The sequence below is a fragment of the Erithacus rubecula genome (genome assembly GCF_903797595.1).
Source record: "Erithacus rubecula genome assembly, chromosome: 34".
NCBI lineage: Eukaryota > Metazoa > Chordata > Aves > Passeriformes > Muscicapidae > Erithacus > Erithacus rubecula.
The window spans coordinates 671035-687212 of record NC_136684.1 but is presented as its reverse complement, the minus strand read 5'-3'; the positions used below and the strand labels follow the sequence as shown (position 1 = coordinate 687212).

The 16178-nt window shown below is 47.9% G+C and overlaps 1 protein-coding gene and 1 long non-coding RNA gene across 2 annotated transcripts in view; both read left to right on the top strand.

Moving 5' to 3' along the window:
- LOC306814037 (zinc finger protein 541-like) overlaps positions 1-14683 on the top strand; it is a 263524-nt gene extending 248841 nt beyond the window's left edge. The window contains exons 2-6 of the mRNA XM_079329739.1: positions 12024-12099; positions 12424-12512; positions 13052-13135; positions 13970-14133; positions 14596-14683. Coding sequence (XP_079185865.1) covers positions 12036-12099; positions 12424-12512; positions 13052-13135; positions 13970-14008 — 276 coding nt within the window. The 5' untranslated portion in view covers positions 12024-12035 and the 3' untranslated portion in view covers positions 14009-14133; positions 14596-14683. The remainder of the gene's footprint in view (positions 1-12023; positions 12100-12423; positions 12513-13051; positions 13136-13969; positions 14134-14595) is intronic.
- Positions 2725-11466, top strand: LOC306814049. Its single transcript, XR_013777077.1, has 4 exons — positions 2725-2804; positions 10584-10637; positions 10803-10938; positions 11370-11466. It is a non-coding gene; the product is annotated as an uncharacterized lncRNA (long non-coding RNA).
- Positions 14684-16178: the final 1495 nt, after the last annotated feature.

The following is a 16178-nucleotide window of genomic DNA, read 5'->3' as shown; positions in this document are numbered from 1 at the left end:
TCTTCTACATCCCCATCCCATATTCTCTCTCCAATTGCTATTTCTATATTCCGTGTCCCTTGCATATTCCCATTCCCGCTTCCTCTTTTCATTCCCATTCCAATTCCTTGTCCCCATACCCAGTTGTTGCATGTGTAACACAGAAGCCTCTGTGAGTCCCTCCAAGAGAGAACAGAATGCAAAATTTAAATTAAAAACCTTTTGAGAAATAAAATAAAATTAAGCCACTCCAGCATGAAATAGAGTTTAGGAAAGTAGAATATTCAGTTGCATAGCTATGAAGAAATATAAATCTTAGTTTGAAGTACGTAGAAATACATTTTAAATGCCTTAAAAAATAAAAGCCATAGAATCCCTTTAAAAAAAGAACCTGGAATGACAGCTTCAAAACACAGTCCTATGCAGAATAAAAATAAAGAAAAAATTTTTTTTTTATTCTTCCCATAGAACAGATAGGCCAGGTGCCCAAGTTAGGTGTAAACTTTTGTGTTTGAGAAGCAGACTTTTAACAGGTTTCGGAGAAATACTTCAGCTTTTGGCTCATTGGGTTATTTGTCAATAAAAATCTGTGTATTGCAGTGAGAGCTCTCTTTTGCTCCTTTATCATCCCTGTCTCTTCCTCCCCCCATCATCATCACCACTACCAGCACATGAGAGAAGAAGAGGAGGAAGATGAAGAAGAAAAGAACAGAAGAAGAAAGGTCAGGGAGCATCTGCCTCTGGAGACTCTGCACCAGCCGCAGCTTTGACCTCTTGCAGCAGAGAGCTGCTCCTGCTTCCATGGCGACTTTATGGCAGAGAGATTGAACAGGGACTGGAGAGCCTTGGGCTCTTTGCCTTTGGAGCCTGACGTGCCTTCACAAGAAACAACTTTACAGCCACCAGCACTTTGGCACCAGAGAGAAGAGGGTATTGTTTTACATTTACAGGTAATTGCATAGGTGATTTATGACCAGCAGTGAATTTTATTTCATGTATAATTTGCAAGCAGGCAGCTTTTTGAATGTTTTCTAAGAGTTGGTCGGGGGTACCAACTAAAGCTACAAGGTCTCCCCTTTCCAAAGGGTTAAGCCCCCCTGCCCAATAGGCTGCACGCTGTGTCAGAGACCATGGAACACGAACGTATCCAGTTGTTAAGAAAACTCCAGGCCCCCAGTACCACTGGCTTCTTGTTCACTTAATTTAATTTAATTTGATCTCCTCCAGTGAGTGAAACTCTAAAAACATACTCGGTCTCAGATTCTTGTGGGAGATGTGAGTATTCTTTGTTTAATTTGGCCAATTCAGTAGCAGTGTATGGTATTTATTTGGAGGTTATGTGGGGGTCAAAATCCTCGTAGTTCAGGTATCTATATTCCATTTTAATGAGAGGTCTCCTTTTAGAGCAGCAATTTTCCCCACTATTTTGTATGTGTACTAGATCTTGTATGTGTACTAGATACAGTCCCTTGGCGTTCCTCCCATCCCTGGCCAGCGCAGGCCTCAGGTGAGGGTCGTTAGACAGAAACAGACGAGAGGCTCGGACAGACTCTCAAACCCTCTCACTTCTCACAGCTTTGGCATCTGCACCAAAGAAGCATCAAACTCATCCCTTTAGCTGGCCCAGGAAATGGCATTGCCTGGCCAGGCTTTGGGAGCTGGGGAGCACGGAAGGAGGGGTGGCAAGGCAAGGGCAATTGCCAGGCTGCTTCTGGGACACTGACACAAGCTTGCCCTTGTCTGATGGAGGCAGGTAGCATTTGGAGCCTACAAAGTATCAGCTTTGCAGTGGGCCTTGTTACAGCTGCCCCCTCTCTTTGCTGCTGTCTGTAGCACAAGCAGCCTGGGAAGGAAGCAAGATTTGCTTTACTTAAGCTCAGGCAGGAAGGCAACCAAACCTGCTGGGTTTTGCAGTATCTGGGACATAAGTAGGAAAACAAATGGGAAAACATTTGGTGTGAAATAGGAATTCTGTTACTGTTAGTCTCCTAGAGGAATCCAACAGGCTTTTGAGATGAACATTTGGATCCTTCAAGGGAGCGGGAAGAAAGACCTAGGAATTCTGCATCAACCCCTTGCTAAGGAATTGCTGCTGGTCTGTCCCCATCGTTTCACCTGGAAAACAACCCGTTTCTCCAAGTTTCATGGAATTACTGTTGAGCTGAGAGACCAGCTCAGGACCCCAAAGGAGGGAAAACACCAGGCAACATTATTAGGCACCAAACATTTTAGAAAGGGGCAGCACAAATGCCTCCACTTTGAGAGAAAGCTTTGGAGTTGGTTCTCCACAGAACATCTTGCAATTTCTTGCTCCTCTCAGAGCCAAAAGAGAGCCAGCAGCACGAGTCCTTCGGCTTCTCCAGTGCAGGCAATGTGCTCTGGGTCCTTTGACAGAGCCAGGCTCCTGCACAGCTGCAGCTGGAGGCACCTTAGAGAGAAGAGAGGAGGAGACCCAGAGCTGCCCCTGCACTGCTTTGCCCCATCCAGAGGACTGAGCACAAATGCCCAATGGGAGGACGATGCTCAGAGCAAACTTGCACCAGAAGCAGTAAAAGAGGCAAAGGGTTAGGGTTAGTTTGCTGTTTGCGTCCCCTGGGCACCCTGGGCTTCTGCATGGAATGTTGGCTGTGCCTGTAGCAACCGGCATTGTCTCCTCCTCCTGCAGCCGTTGGTGGAACACTGGTGGAGCAGCAGCTGCAGCATCTGCTCCTCAGTGCCCCAACCACACACCTTCTGGCCTCAGCGCCAGCTCTGGCCTCTGCATCCACATCCTCATCTCCTCGTCAGCTGCCAGGCATCCCTGCAGCACTCTGCCACTCCCCAAGGTAAGGAAATTCCTGTTTGCCCTCAAACCACCAACAGAAAGACAGGAGGCTCCAGCTGCCTGTCCCACTACCCATGACACCCATGGTCTGTGCTCACTTTCCCCAGAGCAGGATACACATGACATTGGGCTCCAACTTCTCTAGGAATACTGGTGCCTCCAGTTGTAATGCAGACCATTCCCTAGGTGACACAGAGAGGTGTCATGGGGCAATTGCAGATTCTTATCCACTGATGATCCCATTCAAAGTGCTTGGTACCCACTGAAGTCCTAAAACTATGTTGTGCTGACGCCAAAACCATCTGCTCCTTACTGAGGAGTTCAGGGTTTTGGTGGCAACAAATCCTCTTAGGCTCTGGCTCTGCTCACACTTCCACCAAAGCTTTAAAACCACAAAGATGGAACTTCTCCTCCATGATCCCTGCTGTTCAGGACATGCAAGCAGTTGCAAAGGCTTGTCCTCCAATACTGGCTTTCACCTACAAAAACCAGTCTGGTTACAGCCATTATTATGTATTTACATACTTTCCTCACTTAGAGATACATAATCCTTTGATATCTTTAGAGATTTTTCCTCTGCCACCTCCATGGGATCTCTTTCCTCTAGAGATATTGGTACACATTTCTTGATGTTTTTCAGTGCTTGTTGGGCTGGTTCTGCGTCTTGGTCAGAGGCAGCCGTGCAATACCACCTTGTGTGGTTCTTCTCAACAACATAATCACAGTATCACCAAATTTGCATGGTTGAAATAGATCCATGTCCAAGTTTAGGACAAATTTGGGGAAAAAGACCTCCAAAGGGCCCCCTCCCCCCCTTACAATTCCTTCCTTCCTTCACCAAGCTCGGAAAGAATTTTCTTCAGAGGAAAGTGGAAAATCTTTTTATTAACAAAATACAAAAGAAACACTTCCCAGCACAGACCCAGATGAGATGAACTCGGCAGATCTTCACTGGGAAAGGCAGCAGAGCTTCTTTGGCAGACTTCCAGAGGTGGTCTCCAAAGTTCAGATCTGTTTCCTCTGGAGCCGGTACAAATCTTAGGGATGAGGAGGGGGGAGAGGGAGAGGGGCAGTTTAGGCAGCCGGGGGGAAAGCAGCTGAAGCAGTGGGGAGGGGGGTGGGGGGGGTGCAGTCAAAGCAGCAGAAGCAGCAGCTAAAGCAGCGAGCAGCAGCAAAAGCAGCTAAAAGCAGCAGTGAAAAGCCCCGAAAGCAGAAAAACACCCGCCTAGATAAAACAGCCCGAGGGAGGGGCTGGCAGCTCCATGGTGGGGGGCAGGGAGAGGAGCTAGTCAAAACATAACCCATAACATTCCACCCCTTGTCCCATATCGTGATCATTGACACACGATTGGGATACACACTTAACTAAGCACAATATGAAAACTTCCTCTGACTTGCTCAAACCTTCAACACTTACACATTTCCTCCTTCTCACTTGCTCAGGCCTTTGTCACTTACACATTTCCTTCTATTCATAAAATCTGGCATACAATGGTGGTGACACTCAACAATAATATTTGTGTACAATTTATCCTATAATCAGATCTCCCTGAGGTACACAGCAGGTTGTTCCATCCTTCTGCATTATCCACCAAGTACATCCTGGTCCTTGAGCAAAGGCAATCCCACGAATGGGTTTGCCTGTACTTGAGGCAGGATGGATTCATACTGTCTTCCCTAGCAACCCTCTGACATGGGCCACTGGGACTTTGTCTCCATCTACTACATTAAGGCCTTCAGATTGGGCGGGACCTGCTCGGTTGGTGGAACCTCGAGTGTTGACTAACCAAGTGGCTTTTGCCAGGTGCTGCTCCCAATTTTTTAGAGATCCCCCACCCAATGCCTTTAAGGTGGTCTTCAACAATCCATTGTACCTCTCCACTTTACCTGCAGCCGGTGCATGGTAAGAGATATGGTACACCCACTCAATACCATGTTCCCTAGCCCATGTGTTGACAAGCTTATTTTTAAAATGAGTCCCATTGTCTGACTCAATTCTCTCAGGGGTACCATGCCTCCAAAGGACCTGCTTTTCCAGGCCCAGGATGGTGTTGCGGGCAGTAGCATGGGACACAGGGTAGGTCTCCAACCATCCAGTGGTGGCTTCCACCATGGTCAGCACATAACGTTTTCCCTGGCGGGTCTGAGGCAGTGGGATATAGTCAATCTGCCAGGCCTCCCCATACTTGTACTTGGACCACCGTCCACCATACCAGAGGGGTTTTACCCGCTTGGCCTGCTTGATAGCAGTGCAAGTGTCACAGTCATGGATGACTTGGGTAATGCTGTCCATGGTAAGATCCACCCCTCGGTCTCGTGCCCACTTATAGGTGGCATCCCTACCCTGATGGCCTGAGGCATCATGGGCCCATCGACCCAGGAACAACTCTCCCTTATGTTCCCAATCCAAATCTACTTCCAACCCCCCTATCTGTGCAGCCTGATCTACTTGCTGGTTGTGCCTATGTTCTTCATTACCCCAACTCTTGGGAACATGGGCATCCACATGACGGACTTTCACGGGGAACTTCTCTACCCGAGTGGCAATGTCTTTCCACTCATCAGCAGCCCAGATTGGTTTTCCTCTACGTTGCCAGTCAGCCTTTTTCCACCTTTCCAGCCAACCCCACAGAGCATTGGCTACCATCCACGAATCAGTGTAAAGGTAGAGCTTTGGCCATTTCTCTCTCTCAGCAATGTCCAAGGCCAGCTGAACAGCTTTGAGTTCCGCAAGTTGACTCGATCCACCTTCTCCTTTGGTAGCTTGTGCAACCTGTCGTGTGGGGCTCCATATGGCAGCTTTCCACTTCCGGTTCATCCCCACAATGCGTCAGGAACCGTCGGTGAAAAGGGTGTAGCATGTTTCATCTGCTGTCAGCTGGTTGTATGGTGGAGCTTCTTCAGCCCAGGTCACTTGCTTCTGCTCCTCTTCATCAGCGAGACCAAAATCTTCACCTTCTGGCCAGTTTGTAATTATCTCCAAAATCCCAGGGCGATTTGGGTTACCAATACGGGTGCGCTGGGTGATGAGGGCAATCCACTTGCTCCATGTGGCGTCGGTGGCGTGGTGAGTAGAGGGAACCTTTCCTTTGAACATCCACCCCAGCACTTGTAGACAGGGTGCCAGGAGAAGCTGTGCTTCTGTGCCAATCACCTCTGAGGCAGCTTGAACTCCTTCATAGGCAGCCAAGATTTCCTTCTCTGTGGGAGTGTAATTGCCTTCGGACCCTCTGTAACTTCTGCTCCAAATCCCAGAGGTCGGACTCGGGTCTCACCAGGCACCTTCTGCCACAGGCTCCAAGACAAACCATGGCTCCCAGCTGCTGAGTAAAGTACGTTCTTCTCATCTGGTCCCGTCCTGACTGGGCCAAGGGCTACTGCATGGGCAATCTCCTCTTTAATCTGAGCAAAGGCTTGCTGCTGTTCAGGGCCCCAGTGGAAATCGTTCTTCTTGTGGGTAATAAGGTAAAGAGAGCTCACAATCCGGCTGTACTCAGGAATGTACATTTTCCAAAAACTAATGGCACCTAGAAAAGCTTGTGTCTCCTTTTTGTTAGTAGGTGGGGACATAGCTGTAATCTTGTTAATAACATCAGTAGGATTCTGACGCCGTCCATCTTGCCACTTCACTGCCAGCAACTGAATCTCCCGAGCAGGTCCTTTAACTTTACTCTTCTTGATGGCAAAGCCGGCTTCCAGGAGAATTTGGATAATTTTTTCTCCTTTCTCAAACACTTCCGCTGCTGTGTTTCCCCATACAATCATCAATATATTGTAGATGTTCCGGAGCTTCACCCTTTTCCAGTGCAGCCTGGATCAGTCCATGACAGATGGTAGGACTGTGCTTCCACCCCTGGGGTAGTCGGTTCCAGGTGTACTGCACGCCCCTCCAGGTGAAAGCAAATTGAGGCCTGCATTCTGCTGCCAAAGGAATGGAGAAAAATGCATTTGCAATGTCAATGGTGGCATACCACCTTGCTGCCTTGGACTCCAGCTCATACTGGAGTTCCAGCATGTCCGGCACAGCAGCGCTCAGCGGTGGAGTCACTTCATTCAATGCCCGATAGTCCACAGTCAGTCTCCATTCCCCATCAGATTTACGCACAGGCCAAATGGGGCTGTTAAAGGGTGAGTGGGTTTTACTGACCACCCCTTTGCTCTCCAGCTCTCGGATCATCTTATGAATAGGAATCACGGCATCTCTCGTTGTTCTGTACTGCCGACGGTGCACTATTGAAGTGGCAATTGGTACTTGTTGTTCTTCTCCCTGCAGAAGTCCTACTGTAATTGGATTCTCAGATAGTCCAGGCAAGGTGTTCAATTGCCGGATGCGCTCTGCCATCACAGTTGCAATTCCAAATGCCCATCTTAGTCCCTTTGGGTCCTTAAAATATCCACTCCGAAGGTAATCTATACCCAAAATACATGGGGCCTCTGGACCAGTCACAATAAAATGTTTCTTCCAATTCTTTCCAGTTAAACTTACTTCCGCTTCCACCAGGGTGAAGTCCTGCGATCCACCTGTCACACCAGCAATTGAAACAGATTCTGCTCCTACGTGTCTTGATGGAAATATCGTACACTGTGCACCTGTGTCCACTAAAGCTTTATATTTCCATGGTTTCGAAGTGCCAGGCCATCGAATCCACACAGTCCAAAAAACACGATTTTCCCTCGCCTCACCCTGGCAAGAGGCAGGGCCCCTCTAAGCCTGTTTCTCCTTCTTTTCTGGAGCATACATCTTAGAAGTTCCCTCAAGAGGATCAGACATGTCATTATCAATATCACGTTCAGCACTTTGGCTGCGAGAAACAGGAGCGGCTTTCCTTTTGGTGGAACTTCCTCTTTCAATCTTTCCTTCCTTCAAATCCTGCACTCATTTTGCCAGAGCAGCTGTAGGCTTCCCATCCCATCTTCTCATGTTCTCTCCAGAATCTCGCAAGAAGAACCACAATTCAGCTCGGGGAGTGTACCTCCTCTCCCAACTGGGGGAACGTCTGCGTTGGGTACCAGGGTTTCTAATCTGTAGAGCTGAAATTTGGAGGAGGTCCTCCTTAATCTCCTCCCTGAGTCTCCGATGATTTTTCTCTATTTTATCTTCTAAGTCTCGCAAGCGTGTTTCCACAGCTGCAATCCTAGCATGAGTCGGGCCATGTACTGCATCGGCATATGCATGAAGCTTCTTTGCCATATCGAGTACTGTCTCATACACCTCATCTCTCTTCATTATCGCTAGGGCAGACTCATATTCAGGTGGCCCAAGCCGCACAAGTTTTCTCCACATCACCGGTGTGCATGGTGCCAGGTCTGGATTTCTAGTTGTTACATCATCCGAAAAAATAATTTCTGCTACTGCCATTTCCCTGAGGCGTTGGACCCCCTGCTCTATGGTTTTCCATCGGGTCTGCTGCACATACAGGTCATCTGCACACAGATATCTTTGTGCCATGCTATCCAGGACCCGTGCCCAGAGGCTTTGTGGGTTAGCTCCCCTCATCACACCTTGGTCGATAACAGGATCATGGGACAGAGACCCCAGATGTCTTGCTTCAGAGCCATCCAAAACTGTGGCCTCACCTGCCGCATCTCAGAGACGAACTAGCCAGCTAATAATAGATTCATCAGGTCTCCGGGTGTAATCTTTTCTTAAACCACGAAGATCCTTTAGGGAAAGGGATTCATTATTAGTTTCTGCTCTTCCATTAGTTGTTTTAACTCCTAATTTTACATCAGGAGGTGTTGAGGGTCCCTCTCCAGCATCATCATCATCATCATCTTCCACTAGCCTATCAGTCTTCTTGGTGCACTTTCCACTTCTCGTACTAGTAGCCACAGCCATTGGTTGAGGCTTATTCTCCAGTTTAGTTGCTGGGTTTCGGCCTAGGGGGTTGGCTGCAACTTGAGTCACTGGGATAGGGGATAATTTATCTCCCTGTTCCCTCTCCTCTGTCTCCTGCTCTATAGTGCCTAGCAGGGTGCGATATGCATGTGCCAGGGCCCAGCTCACTGCAATAATCCTTTTCTCTTTAGAACCATCCTGGCATTTCCCCTTTAAGTACCTTGCAAACTCAATCAGATTTTGAATCTGTTCTGATGGGAATTCCCAAATTATGGGGTCAGAAAACTCCTTTAAAATCTGGCCCATTTTCTCCCATTTGCCATTCCACTCAAGATTCCTCCTGCCCAGCTTGACTCCCAAATCAGGAGTCCTCCCAGCCTCTTTAGAAATCTCGGCCTTAATTTTGTATAAACTGCAAATGGTGCAACAAAGACTTACCAAATTAACTGCTAGAAAGATAATGTCCTTAATATTCAGGGAGATCTGAATATTTTCTAATACAGATATAACTAATTCACAGGAGAGGAAAGGAAATAAAGGCAGAAAATCCTCTTTTCCTGCTTCTCCTCTAATAAATAACACAAGCCATGGTTTATATATTCCTGAAGCAGATTCTAACATTCTTATAAATCTCCTGTATGCCATTATCACCAAGCCTAGCCCGATGAGTATTTTTGTTAATACCCCTTTAATACAAAAACTTCGTATTAAAGACAACACCGGAGCTATCTCCGGATAAGTAAACAAGCCCAACGACCACAACGGTATTAACACTTCAAAGAAACTTAATAACCACCCATACAGGCAGGCTCCCACAACAAAAGACATTCTGGATTCAATAGACATACCAATACCAACAGTTGAAAACAAAGTATTATTAGAATAAAGTTTTTTCCACTTCTTCTGGTTTCCCTGTACGGGCCACCAAAAGAATTTGTCCAAGTTTAGGACAAATTTGGGGAAAAAGACCTCCAAAGGGCCCGCTCCCCCCCTTACAATTCCTTCCTTCACTAAGCTCGGAAAGAATTTTCTTCAGGGGAAAGTGGAAAAAACTTTTCATTAACAAAATACAAAAGAAACACTTCCCAGCACAGACCCAGATGAGATGAACTCGGCAGATCTTTGCTGGGAAAGGCAGCAGAGCTTCTTTGGCAGACTTCCAGAGGTGGTCTCCAAAGTTCAGATCCATTTCCTCTGGAGCCGGTACAAATCTTAGGGATGAGGAGGGGGGAGAGGGAGAAGGGCAGTTTAGGCAGCTGGGGGGAAAGCAGCTGAAGCAGTGGGGGGAAGGGGGGGTGTGGGGCGCAGTCAAAGCAGCAGAAGCAGCAGCTAAAGCAGCGAGCAGCAGCAAAAGCAGCTAAAAGCAGCAGTGAAAAGCCCCGAAAGCAGAAAAACACCCGCCTAGATAAAACAGCCCGGGGGAGGGGCTGGCAGCTTCATGGTGGGGGGTAGGGAGAGGAGCTAGTCAAAACATAACCCATAACATTCCACAAAATTCCTGCACAGGACAGCCTCAAGAATCACACCATGTGCCCAAGAGGAATGTCCAAACAATTCTTGAGCTCTGGCAGCCTTGCTGCTGTCACCTCTTTCCTGAGAAGCCTGTTCCAGTGCCCAAGCACCCTGTGGCTGAAGAACTCCTTGCTCATATTCTACCTAAGGCTCCTCTGGCACAACTTCCATGCCATTCCTTTGGGTCTTCTTGCTGGCCCCAAGACTGAAGGCAGCAGTGCATGCCTTCCTGCTTTCCCTCTTGAGGATACTGCAACCATCTGGGGCTCCTGCCTCAGAAGTTGCAAGTGAAATGTAGCAATTACAGCAAACTGAGGGTTGTTGGGACAGAGGAATCGGTGCTTTGCAATGCTGAGGATGAGAAGGAAGGCTCTGGACACATGGTGGCAGAATGATTTTTATCTGCAGCATTCTTTTCAACTCTTTCAGGTGGAAAGGAGAGGCACCATGAAAAGGAAAGCAAGGGCCCCCATTCGGCTGTGAGTTTTGCCATAGGGATTACAGGATGGCAAATTTGAGGACTGGCCAGCAGCAGAACTGCTCTTTCGGAGTCAGCTGGGATGGGTTCAAGCACGTGGCTCCATGGGATGTGTCTCTTGACACACCACTTGCCTTTCTTACCTCTGCTTCCTTCTTGCTTTCAAACAGATCAACGTTGGCAGTGACTTTCAGGCCGAGCTCCCCGAGTTGCTGAGCAGACCGCCAAGTGACGATGAAGAGCCTGCATCCCTGGTCTGGAAGCCCTGGGGGGATGATGACTCTGACATGGACAAACCTGACAGAGGTGGCTGCCCAGCTTTTCTTCCACCCCTGAGATATCTGTATGTGTAAAACTCTCCTCTTTTGCTCAAAAGGCAGCTTTGTGCATGCTATGCTTTCTCCTTGTCTCAACTATCGTCCCACGTGGCCATGTTAGAGGCAAGGAGAATGCTCTGTTTGTGCAGCAGAGCAGGAAAATGAACAACTTTCCTGTTCTCAAACTTGGTTGGCGCCATTTGCCACTGCAAGAAGGGAGATTGGCAAATGCCTCATTTTAGAGAATATGGAGCCAGCACTAAATGGGCCCTTGCTTCAGCTGCCTCTTTCTTTGCTCTCCTTTTCATGCTCTCCAACCCTCTGTCTTCTGCTCCCGTGCTTTCCTTCTCCCTTGTATCTCATCCTTTCCCCTTCCTTCGCTCAAGCTTGACTTGCGGTGGGATTTTGTTGTGCTTGCAGTAAGAGAACTGTTGGACATGGCCAGCTCCTGTGGCTTTCCCAGGGCAGCAGCTAACCTGGAGCTCGCCCTGCACTGCCTGCACCAGGCACGCGGCAGCGCCCCAAAGAGGGGCTCTTTGGCACAGGGAAGAGGGGACAGGGAAGAATGACTAAGGCCTGACCACTGGGACAGCCTTTCCTGGCTGCTCCTTGAAGAGCAGGTTAAGAAGAAGCGCAGCTGCCAGCTGTGTCTCCTCCACCTGTGTCAGGGCTCAGCCTAAATGGCTCCGGCAGGGACAACATCTCTCCTGGAGGCACTGGCCCAGGGTACCGCAGCCTGCTGCCTTGCAAATCTCTGGGAGATCTTGGTTCTCCAAGACATTTTGGGGTGGATTGAGGGAAAACTCCCACAAGTCTCAGCAAGCTGAGACAATTCTGGGTGCAGGAGGAGCAAAATTCTGGAGTTGGTGAGCCACATGCTACTCTTGGGGAGCACAACTAAAGGACTGGGTAGCAAAAACGAGGGATTGGCAGCAAATGACAAAGTTTGACCCATAAGAGGTCAAGTGGAAGGAATGTCTGAAGAGGCAAAGCAGATGAAAGTCAGAGTTTATGTTTCTTGGCTCTTTTGCATGTGGTGGGGCAGCTGAAGCCTGTGTCCCTTTGATCTTGAAGGAGCCTCTGGAGATGTTGCTCTCAGGGGGGCCTGCAACACCTCAAGGCCACCCCTTGGCTGATTACCATTACGCAGGTAAGCAAAGCAGAGCTTGTTCCTTCACTCACAGATGCTGCCGTCCCCTTAGCTGCCGTGTCAGGCGTTTACGCTTAAACGGCAACACCTGCACAAGGTCTCGTCCTCTCTGGGGGCAGGGAAAGCAGCAGCATCTAGTCATTCAGCCTGACTTCTTTCCCGTGCTTTTTGCCCTGGGCAATGCCTGCTCTTGCCTTCCTTACTTTCTGAGGGAGCAGACGTGCACAGGTGAATGATGGATAGTGCCGATTGCCTCTTGGTGGCCAGTGGGATCTACCTCAAGTGGCAAGAAGCATCAATTTACCTGCTGTTTTTATTTGCCAGGCTCTGACAGATGGACACCTGAGGAGAAGGAGTCCTTCCAAAAGGCTTTTCACACCTATGGCAAGGATTTTCATCTCATCCAGAAGCAGGTAAAGCCATAGGACGTTCTTTACACTGTCAGATCATAAGAGGGGAATGTTGCTTATTTCTGGTTCCAAATACTGCAATTCAGTCTCGCTCTTCTCCTAGATGAAAAATATTGGAATAATAACGATATGGGGCATCCTTTTTCCTGCGGATGAAAATCCTGTGTGAAAGCAGTGACTGTGCCTCTCCAGCCCTTTCCTCCAAGCTCTTTTGGAAGACACAGGTTTATTCTGTCACATTTGTTGCATGCTTGAGCTGCTGCTTCCTCAACATATTGTGCCAGGAGGACTTGAAGGGAAAGAAAAACTGTGCTGGGTGGATTTGTTGTTGATCTGTGCATCACATGTGTTATGCATTACACAGCATAATACATGGCTTTCCACGTGGCAGAATGCCTCTTTTGCTCCCTATTTATTTCATTCTATGCCCAACTCCACTTACTCCATGCTTTTGCTTCCTCCTTTACCCCATCCTCTACTTCTTCTCCCACCCACACTACAGGATGGCCATTTCAGATTCCTTCTTTTTCTTTCCACAACAGATTCCAAGTAAGACTGTGGCACAGTGTGTGGAGTACTACTACTCCTGGAAAAAAGAACACAGACTTGCCCGCACTCTTGCTCAGGTGAGTGGGAAGAAAGTCAAGACAAGGCAACAGTGTCAAGAAACTGAGAGAAGGGGACAAAACCTGCTGGCGAGCCATGCGAGATGCAGTTCGGCCAGGTCCCATGCCCTGGGACAGGCACAGCAGATGCTGCCATGATCTTCATTGTGCTGCTGCTCTGAAATAGGGAATTCTGGAGCACCCCTTTGACTCAACAAAGCAGCATCTTCGCCAAAATCAGCTTTGACTCTCTGTAGACTGGTTTCTCAGGGGCTGGCACCCTCTCTGATACCAATCAGATCCTTCATTTCCCACCTCTTGCTAACATCTCCAATCCCGGCTGCGTTCATGGAGATGCTGCAGATTTTCAGGGATCTTTTGCAGCATCCCAGCAGACTCCCCAAAAATGACCTGCTGGTCTGTGCCTCCACCCCAACTATTCTTACAGGAAAACTCCATTTTGGTTCACAGAGAGAGAGATCATTTAGGGGAATAGAAACTGGGTAACCATGGGTCTTCACTAATTGGACTGAATTGAAAAGCCATTCCATAGGTATTTTTGGAGGAAACATAGGGATAGAGAGATGTTAGGCAGAGAGGTATATTAAAAAAATGTAGATCTGAAGACACGCACGTATTTAAGCCAGGCCTGTGGGCAGTAGAGAGGAGGTGTTTTTTCCTGCAAGTTGCTGTGTTGACACCCCACCAGCACAGACCACCTTCAAATCCAGGCATTTTCTCAGCTCTTCAGGGTTTGGAGCAATTTCCTTAGGCCAAAAGATTTTTGCGCTGGACGCTCTGATTTCCATCTTCTTGGGAGGAAGGAAATATTGATAAGGATTCTTTGATTTCCAGAAGGTGCGTGAAGCAAAGAGGAGCCAAAGCCCTCCCTGAAAGGAGCATGGGGAGACAGGCAAGAGAAGGCGCAAGAGGGCCCGCAAGGCGGAGTGTCCCTGCTGCCAACCGGCCCAGCCGCCCTGCTCGGCGGGAGGCCCCTTTCCCTGCGGGCAGTGCCAACGGTGCACAACTTCTTCCTCTCGCTGCTCACAGCCCAGGCCCTGGCACTAAAACACGCTGGCCCTTCTCAAAGGCACCACGGGGCAAGCCCAGGCCACTTGGAGGATGGCCCCTTGCAGCCATGCTCAATGTGCTTACAGCCCGCTTTAAACCCAAACTGCTCACTTAAAGCCCAGCATTCAGATTGAAACCTTGCCATGCCCCAACAAGGCACAGCTCAAACAAGTAGGAATAGGCACACCAGAGCTTGCTTGGATGCTGCTGCTGGAATTCAAAAGAGTTTGAGGCAAAAAGAGAAAGAAATCGCAAGGAACTGAAACAACAAAGATTCATGGTGCTGAAAAATTCACATAGGTGTCTCAGCCTGGAAAGACAGAGAAATACATAGAGAAATGGAAATCTGGGAGATGGGTTTAATGGTGTGTATTGAATGAACAATGGATGGTTTGTTTCCTATCTTCCAGGGTGTTTGCAACTATGAAGGAAAGGAAAGCACACAGGAGAAGACATTGCCCACGGAAGGAAGCAGAGCCTCTCGCTAAGAAGAAAAAAATAAATTAGCCCTGCAGCTGTCCAGGCCCAGCAAGAGTTAGCCATCAAGAGGACTAGATGGAAATAGGATGGTTTCTGAAGATGTTAGGCTGCTTTATTTTTGTCTTTAGTTTACTAGATAGGCATTTCTCAATTGATTAGGTAAGATTTGTTAGTATTATTAGAATTTGATTAGTAGTATTAGATTTATCCGTAAATGGAAGAGGTTTGGTGTTGTTGGCTATGCTCCTTCTTTCCTCATTTAGTCTGTGTTGAGACAAAAGCTGTCTTGTTCATTAAACCAAAGTTTGTTCCGTTTTGTCTTTTGTCTGTATGAAATCCTCAAGCAATGTTTGTTCCATTTGTTTGGTGTTACAAACACAGCATTTGCCCCGAGGGAAGAATCTGGGCATGTGCCTCCTCCCGCAGGCCCAGCCCCTTGCTCAGCTGGTGGGACTTACAAAGGTGTGTCCCCATTCCTGCCAATGGAATAACGGTGGCGTTTCATCCTTTGATTCCTGAAAATCTCACCTGGGACTGCAAAGGGAGGCTTTATTTAATTCAGGCAATTGGGTCTAAATGACTTGGCCTTGTCTCACTATGCTTGCAGGGATAAAAGCTGCGGGCTTTAGTCCTTTAACCCAGCAACAAAGCTTTCTTGACTTTTGGTGCACAGATCTCTGCCTGGACACACAAAGCCTTTACCTTGAGATTTAATTCAATTTTTATTGTGCCTATGGACTTTAGCACAGGAAGAAGGCATGCAACTTTTCCAAATTTCCCAACAGGGATGGTTGGAAGAGAAGAAGGAGAAATCTGTCTCCAGAATACCGTGATAGAAAACACAAGAACTGAAACTGTGAATTTGGGTTGGGTTGTATACAAATGGGTAAATTTTAATGCACATGTAGAGAATAAACAGAAAAAAGAGTTAGATGATGAAGTGTCCATGTAAGATTAATCATTATCCCACATTGGACTGGAGGCCTGAAAACACTGATGCCCCTTTTAACACCAAAAATTGTTATTGAGTCTTATTCTGGTATTTTTTATATTTAATGACAGAAGGGTCTCACACAGCCAAGGAGTCAACTGTGACACTATGGAACCTTAAGGGCCAAAGGGGCTTTTTGGCACTGTGGGAGCTCATGGAACCAAAATCCATTTTAAAAGAGGGGGGCCATATGGAACCTATTGTCCATTGTGACACTGCGGATCCAAGGAGGCCATGGTGACACTGTGGGGCCACATGGAATCAATGGTCCATTGTTATACTGCAGATCCAAGGAGGCTATGGTGACTCTATGGAACCTCCCGCAACAATGGGTGCATTGTGACACTGCATGGCTTCACAGAACCAAGGAGTCCATTGTGACACTGCAGAACATCATTGAACCAAGGTGACCATGTTATCCTACAGAACCTCGTGCGACAAAGTTCTGCCACTGCAGAACTGTTGCTGAGAGTATGAAAGCTCCTAGAACCAGAAGTGCATTGTGACCAAGGGGCCATTGTG